The following is a 21259-nucleotide window of genomic DNA, read 5'->3' on the forward strand; positions in this document are numbered from 1 at the left end:
CTGACTCAGCCATTAATGTCGCCTTCTCCAAGGGTGATAATGGGTGTTCTAACAAACAGCCACCAGCAATAACTGACACACCATTTCTGTCCACTGTCGGAAATCTCTCTTCGATGTTATAAAAATACTTCTGACTTATTATCTACTAGAGGCCTGATATACAAAATTCATGCAAGAGTAGATCTTCCTTCCCCGAGCTGCCAGCTCTGGCTTCCCTCTGGCACCCTGAATCCAGGCTTCCCTCCCAGCCCCAGCCCCAGCCCCATCCGAAAGGTCGTCTGGAAGGACGTCCAGAAGGACACTTGGTCTAATTAGCATCTTAACCTTTTATTATTATAGGTAGTCTGCAAACCAATTGCTTCCTTCTAAATTTGTCTCCATCAATTTAAGCTAAATACTTATATCTTTGGCTGTTTTTCTTTGGAATCTTAAACTGTCTGACATTGATTATTACTCATAAAATGCTTTTATGCATTTAAAGAGAGAAATCAAGATAAAGTGACACCATAAACCAAGGCATAAAATTAACTTTTTCCTATGTGAAAAGGCCCATTCCCAGAAGACTGACCTGGTTGGGTGGAGAAGGAAGTTCCTTGTGTGAGAAGAAAAATACTGGATATAAAAAAACAATTTAAGCAGCATTTTGCATTGTTATAACCACTGTTCTGTATTTTGTGATAGTTCTCATAGGCTATGTAGAAAATAAAACACCGTGGTATTTTTAATACTGAAATTGTAATCAGCCCCACTAAAGTCTGTATCACAGAATTTTAGACATTATAACATAAACATTCTGGCCTCAGAAACAAAAGAGTCTACTAGGAAAACTAATAAACATTCCTTTTTATTGGTCTCTTACTGGTGACCACTGAGCACCAATCTTATTAGGGATAATTAATGTAATTATACAAGTAAAGCCTTTAATGTGCTTTGATTCTCTTTTAATCCTTAATATATTTAAGAAAATAAAGATTATTTTTACAGAATAGGACTTTTTTGAGAAGTAATAGTAATAAAACAGTGATAGTAACTATGGCAGTTAACATTTTTTGAGCACTTAGTATGAGCCAGCCACTATTTTAAGGGCTGTTAAATGTATTAAATAATTAATGTCACAAGAACCCTGTAAGTAAACATCTGTTAACTACACTGTATAGGTTAGGCTATGAGGCACAGAAAAGTAACAATCACTTCACTGAGTCCCATTTTAATAAGGGACAGATAAGGAATGATGAGTAATCAAATGAAGACTATAATTAAGAAGAATGAATACAAGTTTTCTTCCCAAAATGTCTTTATGCATGTTGATATGACTAAAGCTATAAGAAAGTACACTTGATTGTATAACAATCATTATGTCAAATAAATTGATTAAAAATACCCAAGATAATAATTTAATAATAATAATAAAAAAAAACAACAGCATCCAAGCTATTTACACCTGTTTCCTATACACTCTCCAAATGTCTCAATACATTCCTGAAGAAATATAGAATGGTCTCTAACAGGGAGTCCCACGACCAGCTGAAGCTGATTTCGGTTTCTGCAGCAGAATTCATTACTTTATGATGGTGCTCTGAACGTCATCATGCACCATGACTACACTAGATGATGCCTACATACATCAACTTCTCTCCTCTGATGGGAGGAGGCTAATGGGGACTTCACAAGTTCTGAGACACATCTAGAAATCAGGATTTATGTCTTCCCTGCCCCACCTAGGTTTTCAAAACAATCATAGCAGGTCACTGCTAACAATCAGACTGCTAAGGAGTAAGACTACCAGGAAGCTTTAGGCTTTGGAAAAACAGTAGCTAGCTCAATAAACATCTCATAGATTTCTACCCTGTGCTCAGTAATGAAAAGATACAAAATATTTTAAAACCCAGTACCTGACCTTATAAGAAGAGAGTGGGGACCAAGGAGTCACAGACAACTGGCCTAAAGAACAGACATATCCAAGGCTTGGAGACATTAGTCAATCTTAAAAAGCATGGCTCAGTTGGTGGTGTCCCATGCACCCAAAAAATTGCAGGTTCAATCCCTGGTTGGGATGCATGTAAGAGGCAACCCATTCATGTTTCTCTCTCACATCCATGTTTCTCACTCTCTCTCCCCTTGCCTTTCTTCTTTCTCTAAAAATCTTGGGTAACACTAAAAAAAAAAAAAAAAAAAAAAAAAATCTTATATAATTACAAGACCAGTCATCTTAAAAGTTGAGATAGATAAATGGCAATTCTCCAATACATTTGCTATATTTAAGAAAATGGATTTCTGTAATTAGAAAACTGCTAGGTTACAAGAAAAATATAATAATTTTAATTTTCCTATAAACCCCAAACTAGAAGAAAAACACATAGTGTTCTTATGTAGCTGGAGAGTGACATTATGAGTAGGCATGTAACCTGAGAAAAGGTTCCTGCCAAAGTTAGTTTCAATGTTTCCCTATCATTTCCTCTTAGGAAGAATGGAGGTCACTATTTATTAGAAAAAAAACTAATTGCATCCAGAATCCTATAATAAACAATTTATCAATACCCAATATATTTAATATAATTCTGTTTTTATTCTAGATTTTTAAGGATTAGCACAAAAATTTTTCTACCGCATGACCTACAGAGAGTGCCTGGCAGGTGCAGGCACTCTCACAGACGCTACTGATGCATCTCATTTACCCCACGAAGGACCTCTGTGTCTGATGACTGTACCATGTGTGCAGTTCTCTTCCTTATAAGAATGCTGTTTTGCTCAGTTATCCAGCACTTTAAGAATGGGGATTGAAAAAAAAAGTGTACATGTTTCCAAAAGCCCTTCACAGCAAGTTTCAACTTTTAAAAAAGAATACAAGGGAGGAGGCAAGGGAGTATTATAAAATCAGTATTATGAAGTTGAGTTTTTACTACTTGAAGAAAGGATTTCTGATTTCTCAAAAAAAAAACAAAAAAAACAAAAAAAACCAAAAAAAAAACACCAACAGTGTGACAGAGTTGGTACAATAAAATAAGTTAAAAAAAGAATGAACTCTCAGTCAATCCCTATTCATACAAGCAGGTAACTGTGGGTAGTGTAATAGAATTGAGTCAGGTAGTTTTGAGTGATTAGAGGAAAGTGTGGGAGTAATGGGGTCCTTCGGGTACATTTTGGGTCTTAAGCCTGCCTTCTCCAAATACGCAAGGATATATTTCATTACCCTCACATTATTCTTTTAAATTCCCTTTAAAAATTACTTTAGGGGAAATTGCTTGCCATAGCTTACATGAGGAATGGTATGTTTACCTAGAAATTGCCCTGTAACTTTTACTAGTTTTGCAATACTAGGAACCATTTAGATAAATTCAAAACTGAATTTAAAAGCAATTGTTTGATATGTGTTAATAAGGCAAATTATAACTTGTGATAAAAAGGTAGATATGAAAAACTAATCTTATTGGAAGGCAAATTTTCCTTAGGCTTAAGTTACTTTAAAAGGGAGCTAAATTCATCTTAGTGGGATGTTTACTCACTTCCAGTAAAATTTTAATTTATTTTGGTAAGAAATGTAACAATCATCTCCGACAACAGCTAAAATACCACCGAGGTTTTCAATGGTTCCAAACATGCTGCTTACTTAAGCAAAATCAAAGCTTTTTAATACTGTAATAAAATCTTCTTAATTTCTGTGTATGAAGCTGTGTAAGCACATCATGCCTGACACCCAGGGACTTTAAATCACGGGAAAGCCTATAGTGACTGTTGTTTGTATTCTCACACAGTTCAATTAGTTTCCTTTTTTCTGTCTTTATAATGCAGGCAAGAAAAGAAAGCTTTTGTAAGAATGCAGAAGTACCATAAGTATGGAGATATGTGTAGAAAGTTATGAAAACACAAAATATTTTTAAAACATTAGAATTTTTTACTTTGAAAGTTTTGCTATTTTTCTTAAAGTAGGATACATCTGATGATTGGCTATGTCCTTTGAGGATCACAACAGTGCCTAACTCATAGGACTGCCTTGAGAAATAAGTGAGTGGAAGTGTATTGACAAATGATGTGCTCCATCAGTGTTAGCTGCTTCTAACTCGAATTATTACCATCATCACCATAATCAAAATAGCACAATTTTAAGAAAAATGGAATACAAAAAGTATATAGAAACTAGAAAAAGAAGTCACAATCTTCCTTTCCTTTTTTTATTTATGTATTTGTATAGATTCGTGGTTTCATGAGTCTATACTAAATTCTGTGTTACTTCTACATTCTAATAATCATGGTCATCTAAAAAGTTAAAGATGTGCCCAGCCAGCATGGCTCAGTGGTTGAGCACCGATTTATGAACCAGGATGTCACGGTTTGATTCCTGGTCAGGTCATATACCTAAGTTGTGGGCTCGATCCCCAATGTGGGGCATGTAGGAGGCAGCCAATCAGTGATTCTCTCTCATCATTGAAGTTTCTATTTCTTTCTCCCGCTCCCTTCCTCTCTGAAATCAATTTTAAAAAAAAGATAATGGGATAATAGGGCATAAAAATAGAAATAATATAAATCAAGAATTACTTTAAAGATAAGCATATACTGACAGTTATTTGCAATGTATTCTTTCTCTGCTACAGTCCTTATTAAGTATGCAATAAAAATAGAATCTGGCCTGGCTGGTGTGGCTCAGTTGTTGAGCATCAACCTATGAACCAGATGGTCATGGTACTATTTCCAGTCAAGGCACATGCCCAGGTTTTGGGCTCCATCCCCAGTAGGGGGCTCCAAGAAACAGCTGATCAATGATTCTCTCTCCTTATTGATGTTTCTATCTCTCTCTCTCCTTTCCTCTCTGGAATCAATAAAAATATATCTTTTTAAAGACACAGAATTTTCTCAAGGCATTGTAGGAGAAAACTTAAGAAACATAGGCTTCAGAGGCACAACCTCAAAGTAGTAAATGGAATAAAAATACATGAAAGTAGAGCAAAATACCTGAAAATACAGAATGTGGTGATAATTAAATACTGAATGAGAGCTCAGAGAGGGTCACTTACAGGATGACAGTCTGCGGCATCTAAGGGACTAGAAAGTTATCAGTTCTCTTTTGTGTTTTAAGGCATTCTTTAAATCTGGAGTGGAGAATCTTTTTGCTGCCAAGGGCCATTTGGATATTCATGACATCATTTGGGGGCCATACAAGAGTATCAATTTAAAAATTAGCCTGCTATATTTGGGCAAACATTTAATTACTCCCCCCAATGCCTTTGCAGGGCCAGACAAATGACTTTGCTGGCTTTATACAGCCTATAGGCCGAACATCCCCCCCAAATGCCCTCCATTCCCTCCCACCCCCAATCCCCGCTGCCTTAAAGGAACTTAAGACATTTTGAGTTCTTATCTGACCAAAGAGAACAGTATTTCTAAGCCTGTGTAAGAAAGATACCTGCATTCACCAGCGCACAGGGTGTGCATGCAGGAAGCGCATGCCACACAGCGCTTGCTCACCCTAGCCAGAGGAAACCAAGAGGCGCAGAAGATCTCTGCTGGCCTGGACACACCTGCTGGCAGGGCCGGGCCTGGGCCTGCCGGAGGAGCCGCTGCTGCTGCTGCAGGAGCTTCATCTGGACCAGCTGCTGCTGCTGCGACGTGATGGCGTGCAGCGAGGGCGGCTGCATGAGGGCGCCCGACCGCCGCTGCAGCATGTTTGACAGGGCTTGCTTGGTGTTGGTGGGGACAAAGGAGCCTGTGGGGTCCAGTCTGGAGCCACCTACAAAGCAACCAGAAGGAAGGGCTTTCTATACATTGATGAAATGATTCCTACTTATTTTACTAGAATGCAGAAACCTCACCTCTGAGCCTCACTTTATGAAGCAAAATGGAACATAAGGCACCATCCCACCCTATACAAGAACTGCAGAATTTCCACAGGATAGGGATGGTGGTGCAGGAGCAATTATACCATTTGAAGGGCATCACGAAGGCCCACCTGAATTGCTAAAGTGACATGCCTGGAACCGTTGTCAGCATGGTTTGAGAATCATGAGTTTTAAAGGATGGAAGGTGCCCAGGAAAATATTTCTTGCATAAAATGTATTACGCTTGCCAAGTGTCCTATGCCATGCCTAGAAACCCTTTTGTTATTTAGATAATTGGAAGTTCATGATACTTAAGGAAAATGCCTATCTTACAGTAGAGATGCGTGAAAATACTTAAAAAAACTGGAAATGTTTGGAAACTTCAAATACCTTGATTTTAAAGATAAAACACATCTTTTTGAAGGCTATAAATAAAATAAACAAGAAATATTGATTATAGTGATCCTGAAGAAACCAAAGAAAATCCTTAACATTTTGCATATGTAATTTGCCAAATGTCTTTAAGAGTTCGGTGGGTGGGGGGGGATTCAACATTTGCTGACTTCAAAGTAGGTGCTAACCCTTCATTTGCCAAACTGTTTACATACATTTATTCTTTAATGTACATGAATGAGAAAATGTCTATATAAAGACCTCACAAAGAGCAAGTAATGTGATGGAGACAAAAATTTTAAAGCTGTTCTATCAAAAAGCCACATTCTTTTATACATTCAGCATCACAACATGGTTTACCAAGTAATTCAGCAGCATTTGAAGATCATTTGGAGGAAAAATGGATAGTTGATTTGAGTAACATATGGTAAGGTAACTTTGTGAAGCAAGAATGCAAACTAATATGTAAAATGTAACTGTCTCATTTTATGGATGAAGGACATACTTTTTAAAGATTAGACTAGAGTCTACTTTCTTTTATTTTTCCTAACTTTTCTATGTTATACCTCTGAATCAACTAAAAAAAATAAATACAATAAATGTTTGAAGCCTTGTTACTTTTCTCCCCTTCTATCAAATGCTATTCTGAATTTGATGTTTATTATTCATACACATTTTCTTATAAATTTAACATATTGGGTGTATACTCGGAAAAAGAGAGATTGGTAGAAGTGTATGTGTGTGTGTGTGTGTGTGTGTGTGTGGACACTGTTTTGTGTTTTAAACTATACAGTATTTAAATGGAAACATGTTGTACACACTGTTCCTCAATTTCATAGGATTCACATTTTTATGAAATTCTATTATTTCACAGATATAAAATGCTCCTAAGTATTTGTTTACTGCACATATTTTTCTTATATGTCATCATATCATCATGCCTAAGACTTACCTAATACCCAAATTCCCCAACTTACAAATACCTTCTATAGCACTCTAGAGTGAAAGGGTGTTTGCTTTACGACATACTGAGCCTTCTATTCTTACAGTCCTTGTGCTGGACTCTGCTCTTGACAAAGTTGAAAATGCTACAAAGTTCACAAGGACCTTAGAATTAAAGAGAAAGTCAGAGGAGATGGCAATTGTGCATTATTTTCCACATTTTCCAGAAGTCTAGCTTGTTCTTTGTAGTCTGCATTTACTCCACAACCACCTTTGGGAGCCTGCTTACATGCTGCTGTCAGTTCTGGGGACACTACAGTAAACATAACAGAAAACCCTGCCCTCACAGAGCTGACCTTCTGGGGCAGGCAGGTCAGTGACTAAGTAGCACTTAAGCAAGCACTGTTGCCATGGAGAAACAGAGAGTGGGAGGGAGACAGAGTGTAGGGTGGTCAGTGCAAGCTCACTGAGAAAGTGTGGTCTGACCAAACCCAAAGGAGGCATTGAGCCATGCAGATGTCTGAGAGAGAGCATGCCCAGCATGGGGCCTGGCAGGTGCAACAGCCCTGCCGAGAGAATATATTCAGGTCAATTACTGAACATGTCTGCTGTGTCAGGCTATCTTCTGAGTGCTATATTTTTTATTTTTTTTAATTAAATTATTATCTGTGTACATATCTTACCATTGCCCCCCCTCCCCTACATACTCTCCTTCCCTAGAGTTTTGTGTCCTTTGGTTGCACTTATATGCATGTATACAAGTCCTTCGGTTGATCTCTTATCTCCCCCAGATCTCCCTACCCTCCCCGCTGTAATTTGACAGTCTGCTTGTTGCTTTACTGTCTCTATATCTATCTTTTGGTTCATCAGTCTGAGTGCTATATTTTAAACATTTACTTTCAATCACCCATCCTATGATGGTATATATCAGTATATCCATTTTACAAATGATCAAGCTGTAAAATGATCAGGCACAATGTAATTAGGACTTGGCCAAGATTACACAGCAAACAGTGGTAGAGTGAGACTGTAAGTCCCAGAACAGCTCTCTATGCTACTAATTTACAGCACAAACTGTGGATTCTCTACTGATCTAAGCCAAGAATAAAATATCTTCTTCCCTAGACCTCAAAAATATTATACTCAACTTACAATAAAAACATTCACTTGGGGGATGTCTGACTGCTGGTGTAGGCCTGATCCCAGGGATATCCCTCTCATAATCCTAGACCACTGACTCCTAATCACTCACCTGCCTGTCTGCCTGGTCACCCCAAACTGCCCCTGTGGCCAGTCTAATTGCCCCTTATTGCCCCTCCTGCTATGCTGGTCACCTCCAAATGCACCCACCCTGCTGACCTGGTCACCCCTAACTGCCACCACCCCCCCCCCCCCCCACCTCAGACCTGGTCGTCTCTTATTGCATCCCTCCCCCCCTTCCCTGCTGGCCTGGTTGCCCCATGCAACCTGCTGTTTAATAATTTGGTCATCTCTCACTAACACCCCTGCTGGCCTGGTTGTAGGCAGCCATCTTGTGAGGGTGTGAGGATCAATTTGCATGTTATCTTTTTATTGTATATGACTAGAGGCCTGGTGCATGAAAATTCATGCTCTAGAGAGGTCCCTCAGCCTGGTGTGCCGCCTCTCACAGCCTGGGAGCCCTCAGGAGTGGGAGGCAACCCGGTGATCAGGGGAAGGTGATGCCCCCATCATAACTCTGCTGCTGCCACTGCCAGCAGTGAAAGCTTTGGCCGGCCCTGGGCAGCTGGGCAGCCACCACCTGAGGTTTGCCTGTGCCTCGGGCTGGCCCTGGGCAGTTGTGGGGGCTGAGAGGAGTGGAAAACTCCAGAGGCAGGTATGTCAGCAGGGCTGAGAAGACTGGGTGCTGCCATCTTGTGGCTATGGGTGCTGTCATCTTTGAGGGCATGGAAGTCAATTAGCATATTCCCTCCTTATTAGCTGTGGGTGCTGCCATCTTTGTGAGGACCAATTAGCATATTTACTCTTTATTAGATAGAATTAGAATGGCACATCCTAACAAAATGTAGACTGAGATTTCAGAAATAATCTATTTTGCTAGAATAGGCAAACTTTCCCTTAGAAAGAAAATTAAATTCTTTCCTAATTAAGAAATTGTGTATTTGGAAAAATTTCACTCCATATATAAAATCTACCTGAGCTTGAATCAAAGCAATACCCAAATCAGTAATATTCACTCTGGATATGGCATTGTTTCTTGCTGATCGTATCTCAATCTACTTGCTGAACCAGGTTTCTGAAATCCATGGTATACACAATTTAAAATTTAAAACATAATAATAAAAGACATTGTGCAATACTGTCTACTCTTTTAAAATGCTGGTAACTATAACTGATAAAAATGTACACAAATTTCACAATATAAAACTTTGATCAACTTTATATCTTACTGGAGGCCCGATGCACAAAATTCATGCAAGAGTAGGCCTTCCTTCCCCCAGCTGCCAGCATTGGCTTCACTTCGGCACCCAGGACCTGGCTTCCCTCGCAGCCCCAGCTTCATTGGAAAGTCATCCGGAAGGGCGTCCGGTCTAATTAGCATAGTACACTTTTATTATCATAGATAGTTTAAGATTTTCATCAGTGGCTAATTTCCTCCCAGCACTGGATGAAAACCCCAAAATCATCCCACAAACTCGGAACTGAAACCTTATTGTAACATGTTGAATGGAGAGAATCTATAAATGTCAGCTGAGTACTCAGCTCTTGAAAACAAGTTTTTAGAAGGTTTTAGGTTAAAAGCAAGGAAAACCCCAATTGAGAACTCCAAGCCACTTGTCATCTCGAGGACCTGACTCTGCTCTCTTCACGTACCTGGAGGAAGAGATTGGCTCTGCAGGAAAAAGCCAGGCTGCTGGGGCTGCCCCATCAGGTTGTAGCCCCACAAGGCAGACTGTGGGTGGTGCATCATCTGGGAGGAGATGGGTGAGTAATTAGGAGGCACTCGGTATATGTTGCTCTGTGGATACTCCTTCAACATGAAATTAAAACAAAAGTTATTTAACTCCACACACCACACAGGAAATGAGTACAAATTCTCCCTATCACATTATTTGATATAACTCCTCTCCCAGTAGATAAGGCTATTTTATAAATGGAGAGATGGAAGGTAGAAGTCTCAATATATTCTTTGCAAAACACTCATTTAGTTAATACTTTTCCTTAATTTAAAAAGAACTTGGCCACAGTGGAGGAAGACAGAAAAAATATCTTTTCTAAACTTTATTTTAAAATATTAAAAACACATTTAAAGTATTGATATTGACTGCCAACCACAGCTGAAAGAGCGTCTTTGTAATTTCAAAGTCTCCCAATCAAAGCTTTGCTGATGCCTGGGGTCAGGATCAGATTCCTGCCAGAGGCCCACAATAGTTCAGAACCAGGCCTGGCTCAGATAGGATCTTATTTCGTTTTCAGGCCAGTATTCTGCAAGAGCTGGCTCCACCACTCTCCTGCAAACACATTCACTTCCACCACCACCACCCCACCCACACCTCCCAACAGGGCTTCCTCTTCCTCACAGCAGCCAAAAGTCCCTAAGGGTCACAGTTCTAGGCTAGCCCTAAAGGACAAAGGGAAAATAAATTTTCACAAAAGTAAAGGCTGCACTTCATCCCATCGGGAAGAGGCAGCCTCAGGAGTAGTGTGGGAGGGGAAGAGGCAGCCTCAGGAGTAGTGTGGGAGGCGAAGAAATGACCGAGACTCACTTGGGGAATGAGATGAGTTTTAGGTCTTTTGCATTTAAAAAGAACAGAAATCCATCCCCTTGGCTGGACAGGCTGGGAAACCCAGATTTCAGGGGATGACAGTATGGACCTTATTAAGTACCCCTTTCAAGACAAAGGAATACTGGCAGGAAGACTGTATGAAAGATGATACTGACACTCAAGTGACATCCAAAGTGATAATGATAATCACCAAACTATCCAAATGACAAAGACTTGTTTTGGCTTTGACTTAGGTAAACAAAAATATTAAACTAATCATGGTGTCTAAGCATTACATTGTGAATATTTTTTTTCCACTGCACAGCAAGAACTCCTTTGAATTTCATAAGAAAATAATCTCAAATTGTTTCTCAAGTATTTTTCAATTAAATGGAAAGGTATTTCATATTTTAATTCTGTAAGTTCTATAAAATTATTTAAAATTACCATCTCAAAGATTTCTGTTGTTTTAAAGAAGATGTTGCTATAGATAGGAAAGTCTAGTAGGCAAACAAGAAATGAAACTAGATCACATTTATGCTATCTTTAATAAAGTCTGAAAATATAACAGAGAAGTAGAATACACAGTGAGAATGGTGAATATGAAATCTCATGAACATCCTATTCAATATGTTAGATGGAGATTTATCTAGGGAAGAGAAAATAGAGTGTTTTATTTTATTTTAATATACTATGGCTATCAATTTCCCAAAATGCAATAACTATGTTAAACACAGCTACAGTAAAAATACTTGAGATGAGATTTTATAGGCCTGAAAAATTCAAGTTTCAAATATGAGAAATTATGAGGCACTAAAATATTAAATACCAGAGGCCTGGTGCATGGAATTCATGCACAGGTAGGGTCCCTACGTCTGGCTGTGATCAGGGCTGATCGGGGCCTTCTGACTGCCAGCCGAGCCTTCCTTCATTCTGTGCCGCCCCCACTAGTGGTCAGCACACGTCATAGTGAGCGGTCGAACTCCCAGGAGGTCAAATTCATTAGGGGACAGTTTGCATATTAGCCTTTTATTATATAGGATTATTCACAATGGAAACCTAAAATTAAATAGTTATAAAAAGTAGATGAAGAAAAAACAAAAACTATGATCCTAATTCTATTCAGTATGACAGTTCCTCATTAGGATAATTATTACCAAGAAAAGAAAAAGGTTTTTACTTCTTTTAGCAGTGCCTCTAGGTATATAACTTGGATACTAAATCTACTGAATGGTATCAAAGTTCCCTCTACTTCCTGCACTTACATCGACTCTTGAGCTTGATTTTGTCTTGCGCTTCCTTCCCTTTGTTTTCTTCTCTTCATCTGTTGTGGTTTTTCCCTGATCTGAGAACTCAGCTGATTTCCTCTCTGGTTCCTGAGAAATGGGGGATGTGGGCTCTTCCTCTTCCTCCTCGGGAGGCAGGGGCAGTGGCTCGAGGTAGTAACTTCGGGGCTTGGGCATAGGGTGTGTGTGGTACAAAAGGAGGTGGTGCTGCTCCTCATACTTGATCACCTTCCTGTCCATTCGGACTGTCCCGAACCAGGCCCAGGACAGAGGAGCTGGGTTCTTCTGACCCTCGAACAAATCCCAGGGGGACACCTTCTGCTTCGTAGAGACCTGGAGACCCTGTGGCAAAACAACACTCAATGACCACACCCTCAGACCCTCTTACTGAATAGGATAAGGCTTACTTAGGACATGGATTCACAGAGCATTTTGGATGGTGTGGGCCTTGGAGAGAACTTAGCATAGAGCAGACAGGCTAACTAATCAGTCCAGGGTTACACAGTTAGATCACCCGTGGGGTTGGCTAGAATCCACAGTTCTATGGTTCTCTCTACACTGAGCGCCATTCAGGCTGTAAGACCAGAGAGTCCAATGTAGTTTACTGTACAATGGCATTTTTTCATGTAGTTTTCTTTTGTTAGCAAGAAATAATTTCTAAGGAATGCTAAAATGTTGATTTTACTATTCTAAATTATAATCAGTTATAAACCTTTGGAATCCATTTATTGTTTTTAGAATAAGTAACATTCAGCCTCTAATTGGGCCCAAATGAACTTTACTCCAAACAAGAGTGGACTTGACTCAATATGGGCACCTTTCATGTATTTAATAAGCCAGTCCTTCAATAGTTAAGTCAGTTTATTACAGAATTAACTTTACCAACATGGAGAAATAAACTCCTTCAATTCAAGCTCATCTCTACGGAGTTCAGAGGAGAAAATGTTATTTTGTTTCTGAAAATAAGAAGTTTATTTTTAACATTAATTGGTGATGTCCCTTGGTACTTTCCCTGGTATAGCAATTTGAAAATACTTTTCTTCAGTATGAACCCCAGAACAATTACTTGGGCATTTCATAACTATGCCCTCTGACCTACACACTCTTTCATGAGCATCTTTATCAAGAAACAAGGCTCAGTACCATCTACACACTGACTACTTTCTAATATGTCTTGAGATTAGACTTCTCTCCTGGGTGCCAAGACCACATCTCCAAATGACTTATACATATCTCACCACTAGAGAGCCCACCAGCACTGCAAATTCAACTTGCCTATAATTCTAGCTCTTTCTCTCCACAAACGCAGCAGTGAGGTAAGCACCTAAAGTACCGTATTTTTTGGACCATAAGACGCACCATTTTTTAGAGAAGTGAAATGAAGAAAAAAAGATTCTGAAACAAATAGTGTCCTAAAATATTGATATTTTATGTGCATTAAAACCCAACATCACAGTCATAAACACATGTAATCAACCCTATAAAGTAAACAGCAGCATTTAGAACCATTTTAGAGCCGGGCAAGCACACAGAGACCACACAGAGCCGGGCAAGTAAAAAAACTTTTTTTTAAAAGTATATGTGTAGGCTATATTTGGACCATAAGACGCAGGGACTTTTTCCCCCCACTTCTGGGGGGAAAAAAGTGCGTCTTATGGTCCGAAAAATACGGTACTTGGAGTTACTGCAGCACTGCAGTTCAATGAGCCACCTTTTTTGTGTCTTTGCATAAATTTTTCCCTTTCTCTGTACTACATTTTCCCCTACTTCCCAGCTAACTCTTAACCCTTCAAAATGATTCACGTTGATTTTTCTGGGGATGCTGCTTCAGCTAATTACTTGTCATCTGAGTGTGATGGCTCCTTCTCAGGGTCCCTAACACTGTTTAGCATGACACACAAACCTCATCATACTCTATCTACTACTAGAGGGTAGGCGTTCTGTTTTCCATCTCTGTAATTTTGGGAATCTGTGGTTGTTCATGTTCATTGAAAGAATCATGGACCACTCTTCTTGTACTATAAGAAAACCCTGCTTACTATCTTATATGAAATCAAGTGTTCATTAAATATTGTTTAATTGACATGAAAATAAAGAACCATCACTTTAAACATTTTTACTCAAAATAGTTTACTACCTTACAACTTTTATCAATAAAGACTCTTATCTAAACGTATTATTTCCAATTCTGAAGTAAAATCAAAGGTGATCTTTTGCTTTTTTTTTACTCTAAGCTCTTTAGTTATCAATTGTTGAATTTAAAAAATTCACTTAAATTCAAGTACAATTCTAAGTAAAGATCTTGAAAGATTTAACTTTTATGATAATGCCAATAACCATTAAATGATAAAAATATGCTTTTAAAAACCAGGAAACTGTAAAATTATGATGCTTTTTATCTTTTTACAGGATGACAAGAAGTTGTATTTTGTTTTTGTAAGTTTAAGATGTAGTTATATACACGAGAAACAAACACTTTACTCTTGCCTGTTTTTTATCTATAGAGTCGAATCCAGCAATTTTGTTTCCCTTTGTGTCGATCAAGGAACCCATAGGCTCACAGGTGATGACATCACATGTCTGTTTTGGCAAAGGCAGCAGCTGTTGAACTTTATCAATACTTTCTGACCGCTTTTCTCCTAGTTCTTTCTAAAAAAAAAAAAAAAAAAAAAAAAAGTTTAAAAAAATTAGACAGAGAGAAAAGAGAAGTAGAGAAGTGGAACAAAAATAACAATGAAGGCAAAAGTTGCCCAGAAGGAAGTTCCCTTATGAAACACTTCCATTATAGCTGAAATGTTCTTTCACTTGGAACATGGCCTACGCTGCAGCTCTCCATTACAGTGGGATGTTTCATTTCTTCATTTTAGGTAGAAAACAGAATACATAAAAAGGCACCCTTGTTACTCAACAAACAGCACAATGCTGAAGTGACAAAATCTAGGACAGCAATGTGATGAGAAGGCAGGAGCCGCAGCACGGAACACGTTCTCGCATGCAGGGCCACAGCACCAGGTAACCATTGGTTATTTTCCTGTAAGGTCATCAGATATATTGATTTTTTTTTCTCCTCTGCAGTTTATTTATAGTTTATTGCAAAGACTGTGTTAGTGGTTAGTAAAATGAATTGGATTTAGATATATCAGTACAAGCGATTATTTTTCAATTGCATGTGCCAGTCAAAAATGTATCTCAAATCTGATGCTAGCACCCCGATAAGATATTTGGTAATGTATTTCTAAAGTTACTTTAAAAATTAAACATGTTTTATGAATATAAATATTTTTAAAAGATAAACCTTCAAGCTATATGCTTACTACTTTGGGGTTCTAGTGAGCTAATATAAAGCAAATAGCAAAATAATCAGATTAAATTAATTTGAGTGCAACAAATAGCCTTTAATGTAATGAAAAGTAAAATTAGATAAAATGTTCTAACTAACAAATCCACAAACAATATGAGTTCATAATAAGCAGGTCACAACTTGCCTTCAATTTCTTTACTAAATTCATGTATGCACGTCTGTTCTCTTCAGATCCCCCTGGCAATGCGTTGGACAGGTCAGAGGCTAATGTTCCATTGATTAAGACACCCAGCATGTCAAGAACTGTTGTGAATAATTCACTAAGAGGGGACAGAAAAGAATTATTTTTACCTCAGAGCAAAACCAAGATAATCTTAGCTAAGTGAGAATGTTTATTTAAGGCATAGAATGTACCTAAGAAAATAAGATGCGACAGAATTTAACATCAGTGTATCACAGCTTCTGCCATGAACACGTGCAGCAAAGGAAAGGAGAAATGATAAGTACGTACTTGTTAGTGTGCATGTCAACGGTTCCAGAGGTAATGATCTGAAGGAGGAGGAGGGCCCAGTCTGTGGTCCACTGGGTGCTCCTCTGCACCGTGTCAAACATTCCTCCCACCTAGTTCATAAAAAAGTACAATAAAAATCTGCATCGTGTTAAAGAGAAAAATACATTTTATTTAGCCAAAGTTTGATTAATTAAAGAAAATACTCAAAAAAAAAAAAAAAAAAAAAGGGAGGGGGTGGCTGGGGGAGAGAAAGAGCACCTGAGTGTGAGCACATCATTAATAGGAATTACAGCTTTCCCTAGACAGCTAATCCTTGAACATGCAGAGGCTTAGGGGCAGTGACCTTCCTCTTAGTAGAAAATCTACATATAACTCCTCCTACTACTATAAATCAATATAACAAGCTTTCTTTTATTCCTAAACATTCAGGATACCCTCCTTTATGATGTGATTTTAGTCAAATTAAGTCTAAATAGGGCAAAACCACATAATCTGATTGTGCTGCCCATTACTATTGAATCTAAGCCTGTTGTCATAATAACACTCACAATTATCCAGTAACACAGAAGTAATGATGAGCAGGAGGCATGGCCCCAGGTGTACTCTTTCATGTGTGGGAATTAAGCAGAAATCAACTGGTGAATATCCCCAGAATGCCCTTCAGCTGGCTTGTCTGGTGTGAAAGGAAAATTCAAAGGAATATTCAATGTGTGAGAATTTTAAACTTCTGAAATTCCATGTAAAATTTGTTTTTATGATCTATTTGATAATTTTGACTTAAATGTCATTTTAATATGGTTTTTAAATAAGTATAGTCAAAACTAATGTTCATCTCAGGATACTGGTCCTCTAAGTCCTCCTCCAAGCTCACACACTAAAGGAAGATTCCTGGGGCCAGGCTGAAGAAGGCAACCCAAAGCCTAAAATACCTACCTACTGCTGTTCGGAAGTCAGGCCAGACAGGAAGAACAGCAGCCAGGAAAACAGAAGGTTAGAGGGACAGGGAAGTAGCACAGAGAGCAAAGAGCAGAGGTCCTCACCTTGCAATGAAGACTTGTGACCACAGAGGAAGTGGGAGGTTATGAGAGATAAGTTTACCACAGGCAGAAGGCTAGAAATGTCTTACCAAATTCAGACGGAGCTGCAATGCTTCGTGCATCATCTGCCGTGCTTTTATGTCATCTTGGTATCGCTCTTCTCTCCAATTACTTAAGATCTAAACCAGACAATACATTAAAAAAAAATCCAGAACTGGTTTTCCCTGTTAAAATTAAATTTTTCATATTTTAAGTTAAATTGAACTTTTACTGATGGTCAAAAATAACTTCTCAGTTTAGCAAATTAAATAAAAATTTCCTCTTCTTCCACTAAGCAGACAAAAATCTAGCTATTTCTTTTTCATTACCTTTCCAGGTAGGAGAAGAAAAATCTTTTCTAATTACTTACCCAGTGACATATCTTAGAAAACATTTTTAGAGGACCATCAAGTTAAATGTTAAACATTAAAAAAAACAAAGATCAATTTTTAAATATAGTTGACCCTTGAACAACATAGGTTTGAACTGTGCAGGTCCACTTACACATGGATTTTTTAGTAAATATGCAGGCAGCCCCTCTATAAATACGGGTTTCATATTCAAGAAAAAGTATTTTTTTGAAGTTAGAAACTTGTGGATTGTAAAGGGCCGACTATAATGTGCTATTCTTCACCATAAGGGACTTGAGCATTCTCGGGTTTTGATTTCTGAGCGAGGATCCTGGAACTAATCTACTGTGAATTCCAGGAGGATGACTGGAGTTTTGGGAAGGCAAAAGTTATATAAATCTTTTTATTGTCTTTGGGTCGGTACCCTTAAACCCCATGCAACTCAAGGGTCAACTACACATCATTTCATTGGTCTTATAAAGATAAGTACTAGGCAGATATTATAAAATTACATTTTATATCAGCTCTGGGTTATATTTGTAAGGACACGCTGTGAACCCTAACAAATGTACTATTATTATTTTAGTGTTCTTTTGAAGTGTACTAGTATTATTTTAGTGTCCTTTGTCATTTTATAGACTTGTCTTTCTTGATAAAGATAATACATACTATTATGAAAAATGTGACAATTTGGGCATTAGTCAAGTGGCATATCCACTTATAAAGTGAGTGCTTCTTCCCCAACTCAGAATAATGCCCAAGAAGGGAAGGTGTTCTTAGGAAGGGCAAACTGCAAGTGGACAACACCCCAGGATCAGATGGCAGGAGCAAAAACAAATGCATACCTTTCCCCACCACACACACAAAAATCTCATTTTGCCATGCTCTGAAATATGTGTTAACTAATGAGAACCATCTTAAAATAGTTGAAATGAGTCACATGCAGAAGTAAGCCCAAGTAGTTGCCGGAAAGACAAAGTCCGTATTCTCTATCAATGAACCAAAATGACTTCTGATTTATAAAGGAGTATCTTGTGTACCTGACTGGCATCATCCTGGCTCTGGCGGTAAAATAAAATGGAGTTTCTGCATCTACAGGGCTCAAGATGAGACCCTGACTGAAGGTGGAAGATCCCCTTATGTCTGTATTTCTGTCCTCCTGCCATGCCAACCACAACAGGGACATCCCCCGGACTCCTCCCCTGAGGCAGGAGCAGGAGAGGAACAGGCATGTCCAAGTTATGTGAAATATGCAAATGTTACTTTTATAGTCTGTGGACATTAATGAAATATTGTTAATCTTGTAGTGACTAGAATGTCAGGTAGGAGAATAGAGCATGGATTATGTCGACCTGCATCTAATACAATCACAGTGCATCCTTATTAGTTTAATCTCGGCGTTTGAAAGGAAAACAAATTAATGCCACTAGAAAAATACTTGCCTGGCTGAATACTCTACTCTACTTTACCTGATTAACTTGATTCTGGAGAGACATTAGGAGACCTTCTCGTTGTTCATCTTGTCCCTTAAGGCAGGTAAGGACCAGTGAGAGGAATGGTTGTTGGCTCAAAAGAGACATACTACAAAGCAAATCATAACAGTAGATCTAGTTAGAAGGAATGGATTACTTCCTTGCAACACAGGTTTTTGACGCACTATTTTACTAAGTCATAACTAGCATAAATTCATACTGCAAATGAGAGTGTAAGGGTGAAGAAGGAAAAAGAGAATTTGTATTTTACATCAGTAAGCTGCATTTTATAGCAGACATCAGAAGGAATATCACCTTATACACAGAATAAAATTTAAAATGTACACTTCCTCTCACACAAAACTTATTTCACGGTCCAGCCCTGATTGCTGTGCTTGTTTTATTTTTCAGCACATTTCTCGAGAACAAACAGTGGGGTGTTTGTAGAGCTGAGACAGCACCTGGCTTAAGGACCCAGTAACACACAGTCAATATCTTGCCAGACACCAGAGTGCTTGCTTGTGACCTGAGGAGCACAGCTCCTCGACCCCCACAACCTCGACTTCCAAGGGGTTTTAAGATATGTGAGCCCAGCCTGTGTGACTCAACGGTAGAGCTAGAGTGTCAACCTATGAACCAGGAGGTCACAGTTTGATTCCCTGTCAGGGCACATGCCTTGGTTGCAGGCTCAATCCCCAGTAGAGGGTGTGCAGGAGGCAGCTGATCAATGATTCTCTCATCATTGATGTTTCTATCTCTTTCTCCCTCTCCCTTCCTCTCTGAAAGTAATAAAATATTTTTTAAAAATACATTTGGTAAAAATGCTATTAAAATGTATTCAATTATTAGAGAACAACTAACTAGTCATACTTATAAACTAATTGCTACACTGGAAAGAAGAATTTCCTCAAATAAGATCAAGGGCAAAATATTTCAATCTGCTTCATTTTACATCAACAGACTGAGAGAGATTGACTTGGGAAGGGCCATTTTGAAACTTTGTACTAGCCTCTTGACCTCTCTGGGGAATGTACATACAATCTCCCATTAGCTAGCAAACTTTGAGAAGTAAATTGAGCCATCTGGTTGTTCAATTAATGCTAGCAAACATAAAAAAAAATCAGATAACAAACAAAATATGAGCAAAGTTAGGTCTCAACCAAATGTTCTTCAGTTAAGAATGCAGGCTCAGAAACCAGACCACCTGGTGTAAACCCCAGCTTCCTAGCTCCTTAGCTGTGTTCTCAAGAAATTTACTTAACCTTTTAGTGCATCAGGTTGTTTTTTTTCTATCTGTAAAAAGTGTATAGTGGTAGAGCTAAGATTAGCACCTGGTTCATGATTGCTATGAGATTTTAAAAGTGTGAGTATGTTTGAAATAAATTTTACATAGAGGTTGGCATTTATAAAAGCTCAACAAATGAATGGTACCAAAATATTATTAATTAGAAGAAAATAATATATTAAAAAAAATTTTTTTTCTTTATTCCCTCCCCCCATCAGCATCTATCCCCCTTGTACCCTCTTTCACTTCCACCCACCCCTATCCTCCCACAATCAAACAGAAGAAATTATCATTATTTCCCCTTTATCCTTTGGTGCTAAATTCACCATGTTTTCACATTTGAGTGTGGTTTTAGATTTCTTCAGAAACACCGTCAGTTTTCAAACAAAATTATTTGAAATCTTCTCAGGGCATAAAATAAATTAACATTAAATTCTTGGTTTGTATGTTTTAACATCTAAACTAGAACAAGAACCTTAAATGCTAAAAATATTTCAGGGTCCAAGAAGACAGAGCTAGAAACATTTCTATGTATTTTTTTTTTAATTTTTATTATTATTATTTTTTACAAATATAATTGTTTATTGAGGGAACTGAAGAGAAACACTTTTATTTTATTTTATTTTTAAAAAATTTATTTTATTGATTTTGTACAGAGAGGAAAGGAGAGAGATAGAAACATCGATGAGACAGAGTCATCGATCAGCTGCCTCTTGCACCCCCGCCACTGGGGATATGTCTGCAACCAAGGTACATGCCCTTGACCGGAATTGAACCCGGGACCTTTCAGTCCCCAAGCCAACGCTCTATTCATTGAGCCAAACCGGTCTCGGCCATTTCTATGTATTTTAAACATAAAGAACTAAGTAATAAAATAAAAATGAAAGTGATTAAAAGAAGAAAACAGGCACCAGGTGGCAATCCAGGTCTGATTCGGGATGCAATGGGGCTAAGAAGTCCGGATTTTCATAGTGCAGCGAGGACCAGGTGCGTAGGCAGAACTGAGAACGTGTAAACAGTATGACCTGGAACTTCTTAGGAACAGTGCCCTCACCTAACAAAATACTTTCAATTTTATTTAATAAAA

At 38.3% G+C, this 21259-nt stretch overlaps 2 protein-coding genes across 3 annotated transcripts in view; one reads left to right on the forward strand and one right to left on the reverse strand.

Annotated features, from left to right (window-relative positions):
* Window positions 1-21259, reverse strand: part of MED12L (mediator complex subunit 12L) — a 353473-nt gene that overhangs the window by 34857 nt on the left and 297357 nt on the right. For both annotated transcript variants that reach the window (XM_045584086.1, XM_045584085.1), the window contains exons 31-38: window positions 18885-18996; window positions 17116-17205; window positions 15990-16099; window positions 15663-15798; window positions 14665-14826; window positions 12157-12519; window positions 9999-10155; window positions 5514-5722 (exon numbers count right to left, since the gene is read on the reverse strand). In XM_045584086.1, the coding sequence (XP_045440042.1) occupies window positions 5514-5722; window positions 9999-10155; window positions 12157-12519; window positions 14665-14826; window positions 15663-15798; window positions 15990-16099; window positions 17116-17205; window positions 18885-18996 (1339 nt within the window). The remainder of the gene's footprint in view (window positions 1-5513; window positions 5723-9998; window positions 10156-12156; window positions 12520-14664; window positions 14827-15662; window positions 15799-15989; window positions 16100-17115; window positions 17206-18884; window positions 18997-21259) is intronic.
* Window positions 15022-21259, forward strand: part of P2RY12 (purinergic receptor P2Y12) — a 49389-nt gene continuing 43151 nt past the window's right edge. The window contains exon 1 of the mRNA XM_036443867.2: window positions 15022-15189. The gene's annotated coding sequence lies outside the window, so the exon portion shown is untranslated. The remainder of the gene's footprint in view (window positions 15190-21259) is intronic.

This window comes from Pipistrellus kuhlii, unplaced genomic scaffold (genome assembly GCF_014108245.1).
Source record: "Pipistrellus kuhlii isolate mPipKuh1 unplaced genomic scaffold, mPipKuh1.p scaffold_m20_p_2, whole genome shotgun sequence".
In the NCBI taxonomy this organism is placed as follows: Eukaryota; Metazoa; Chordata; class Mammalia; order Chiroptera; family Vespertilionidae; genus Pipistrellus; species Pipistrellus kuhlii.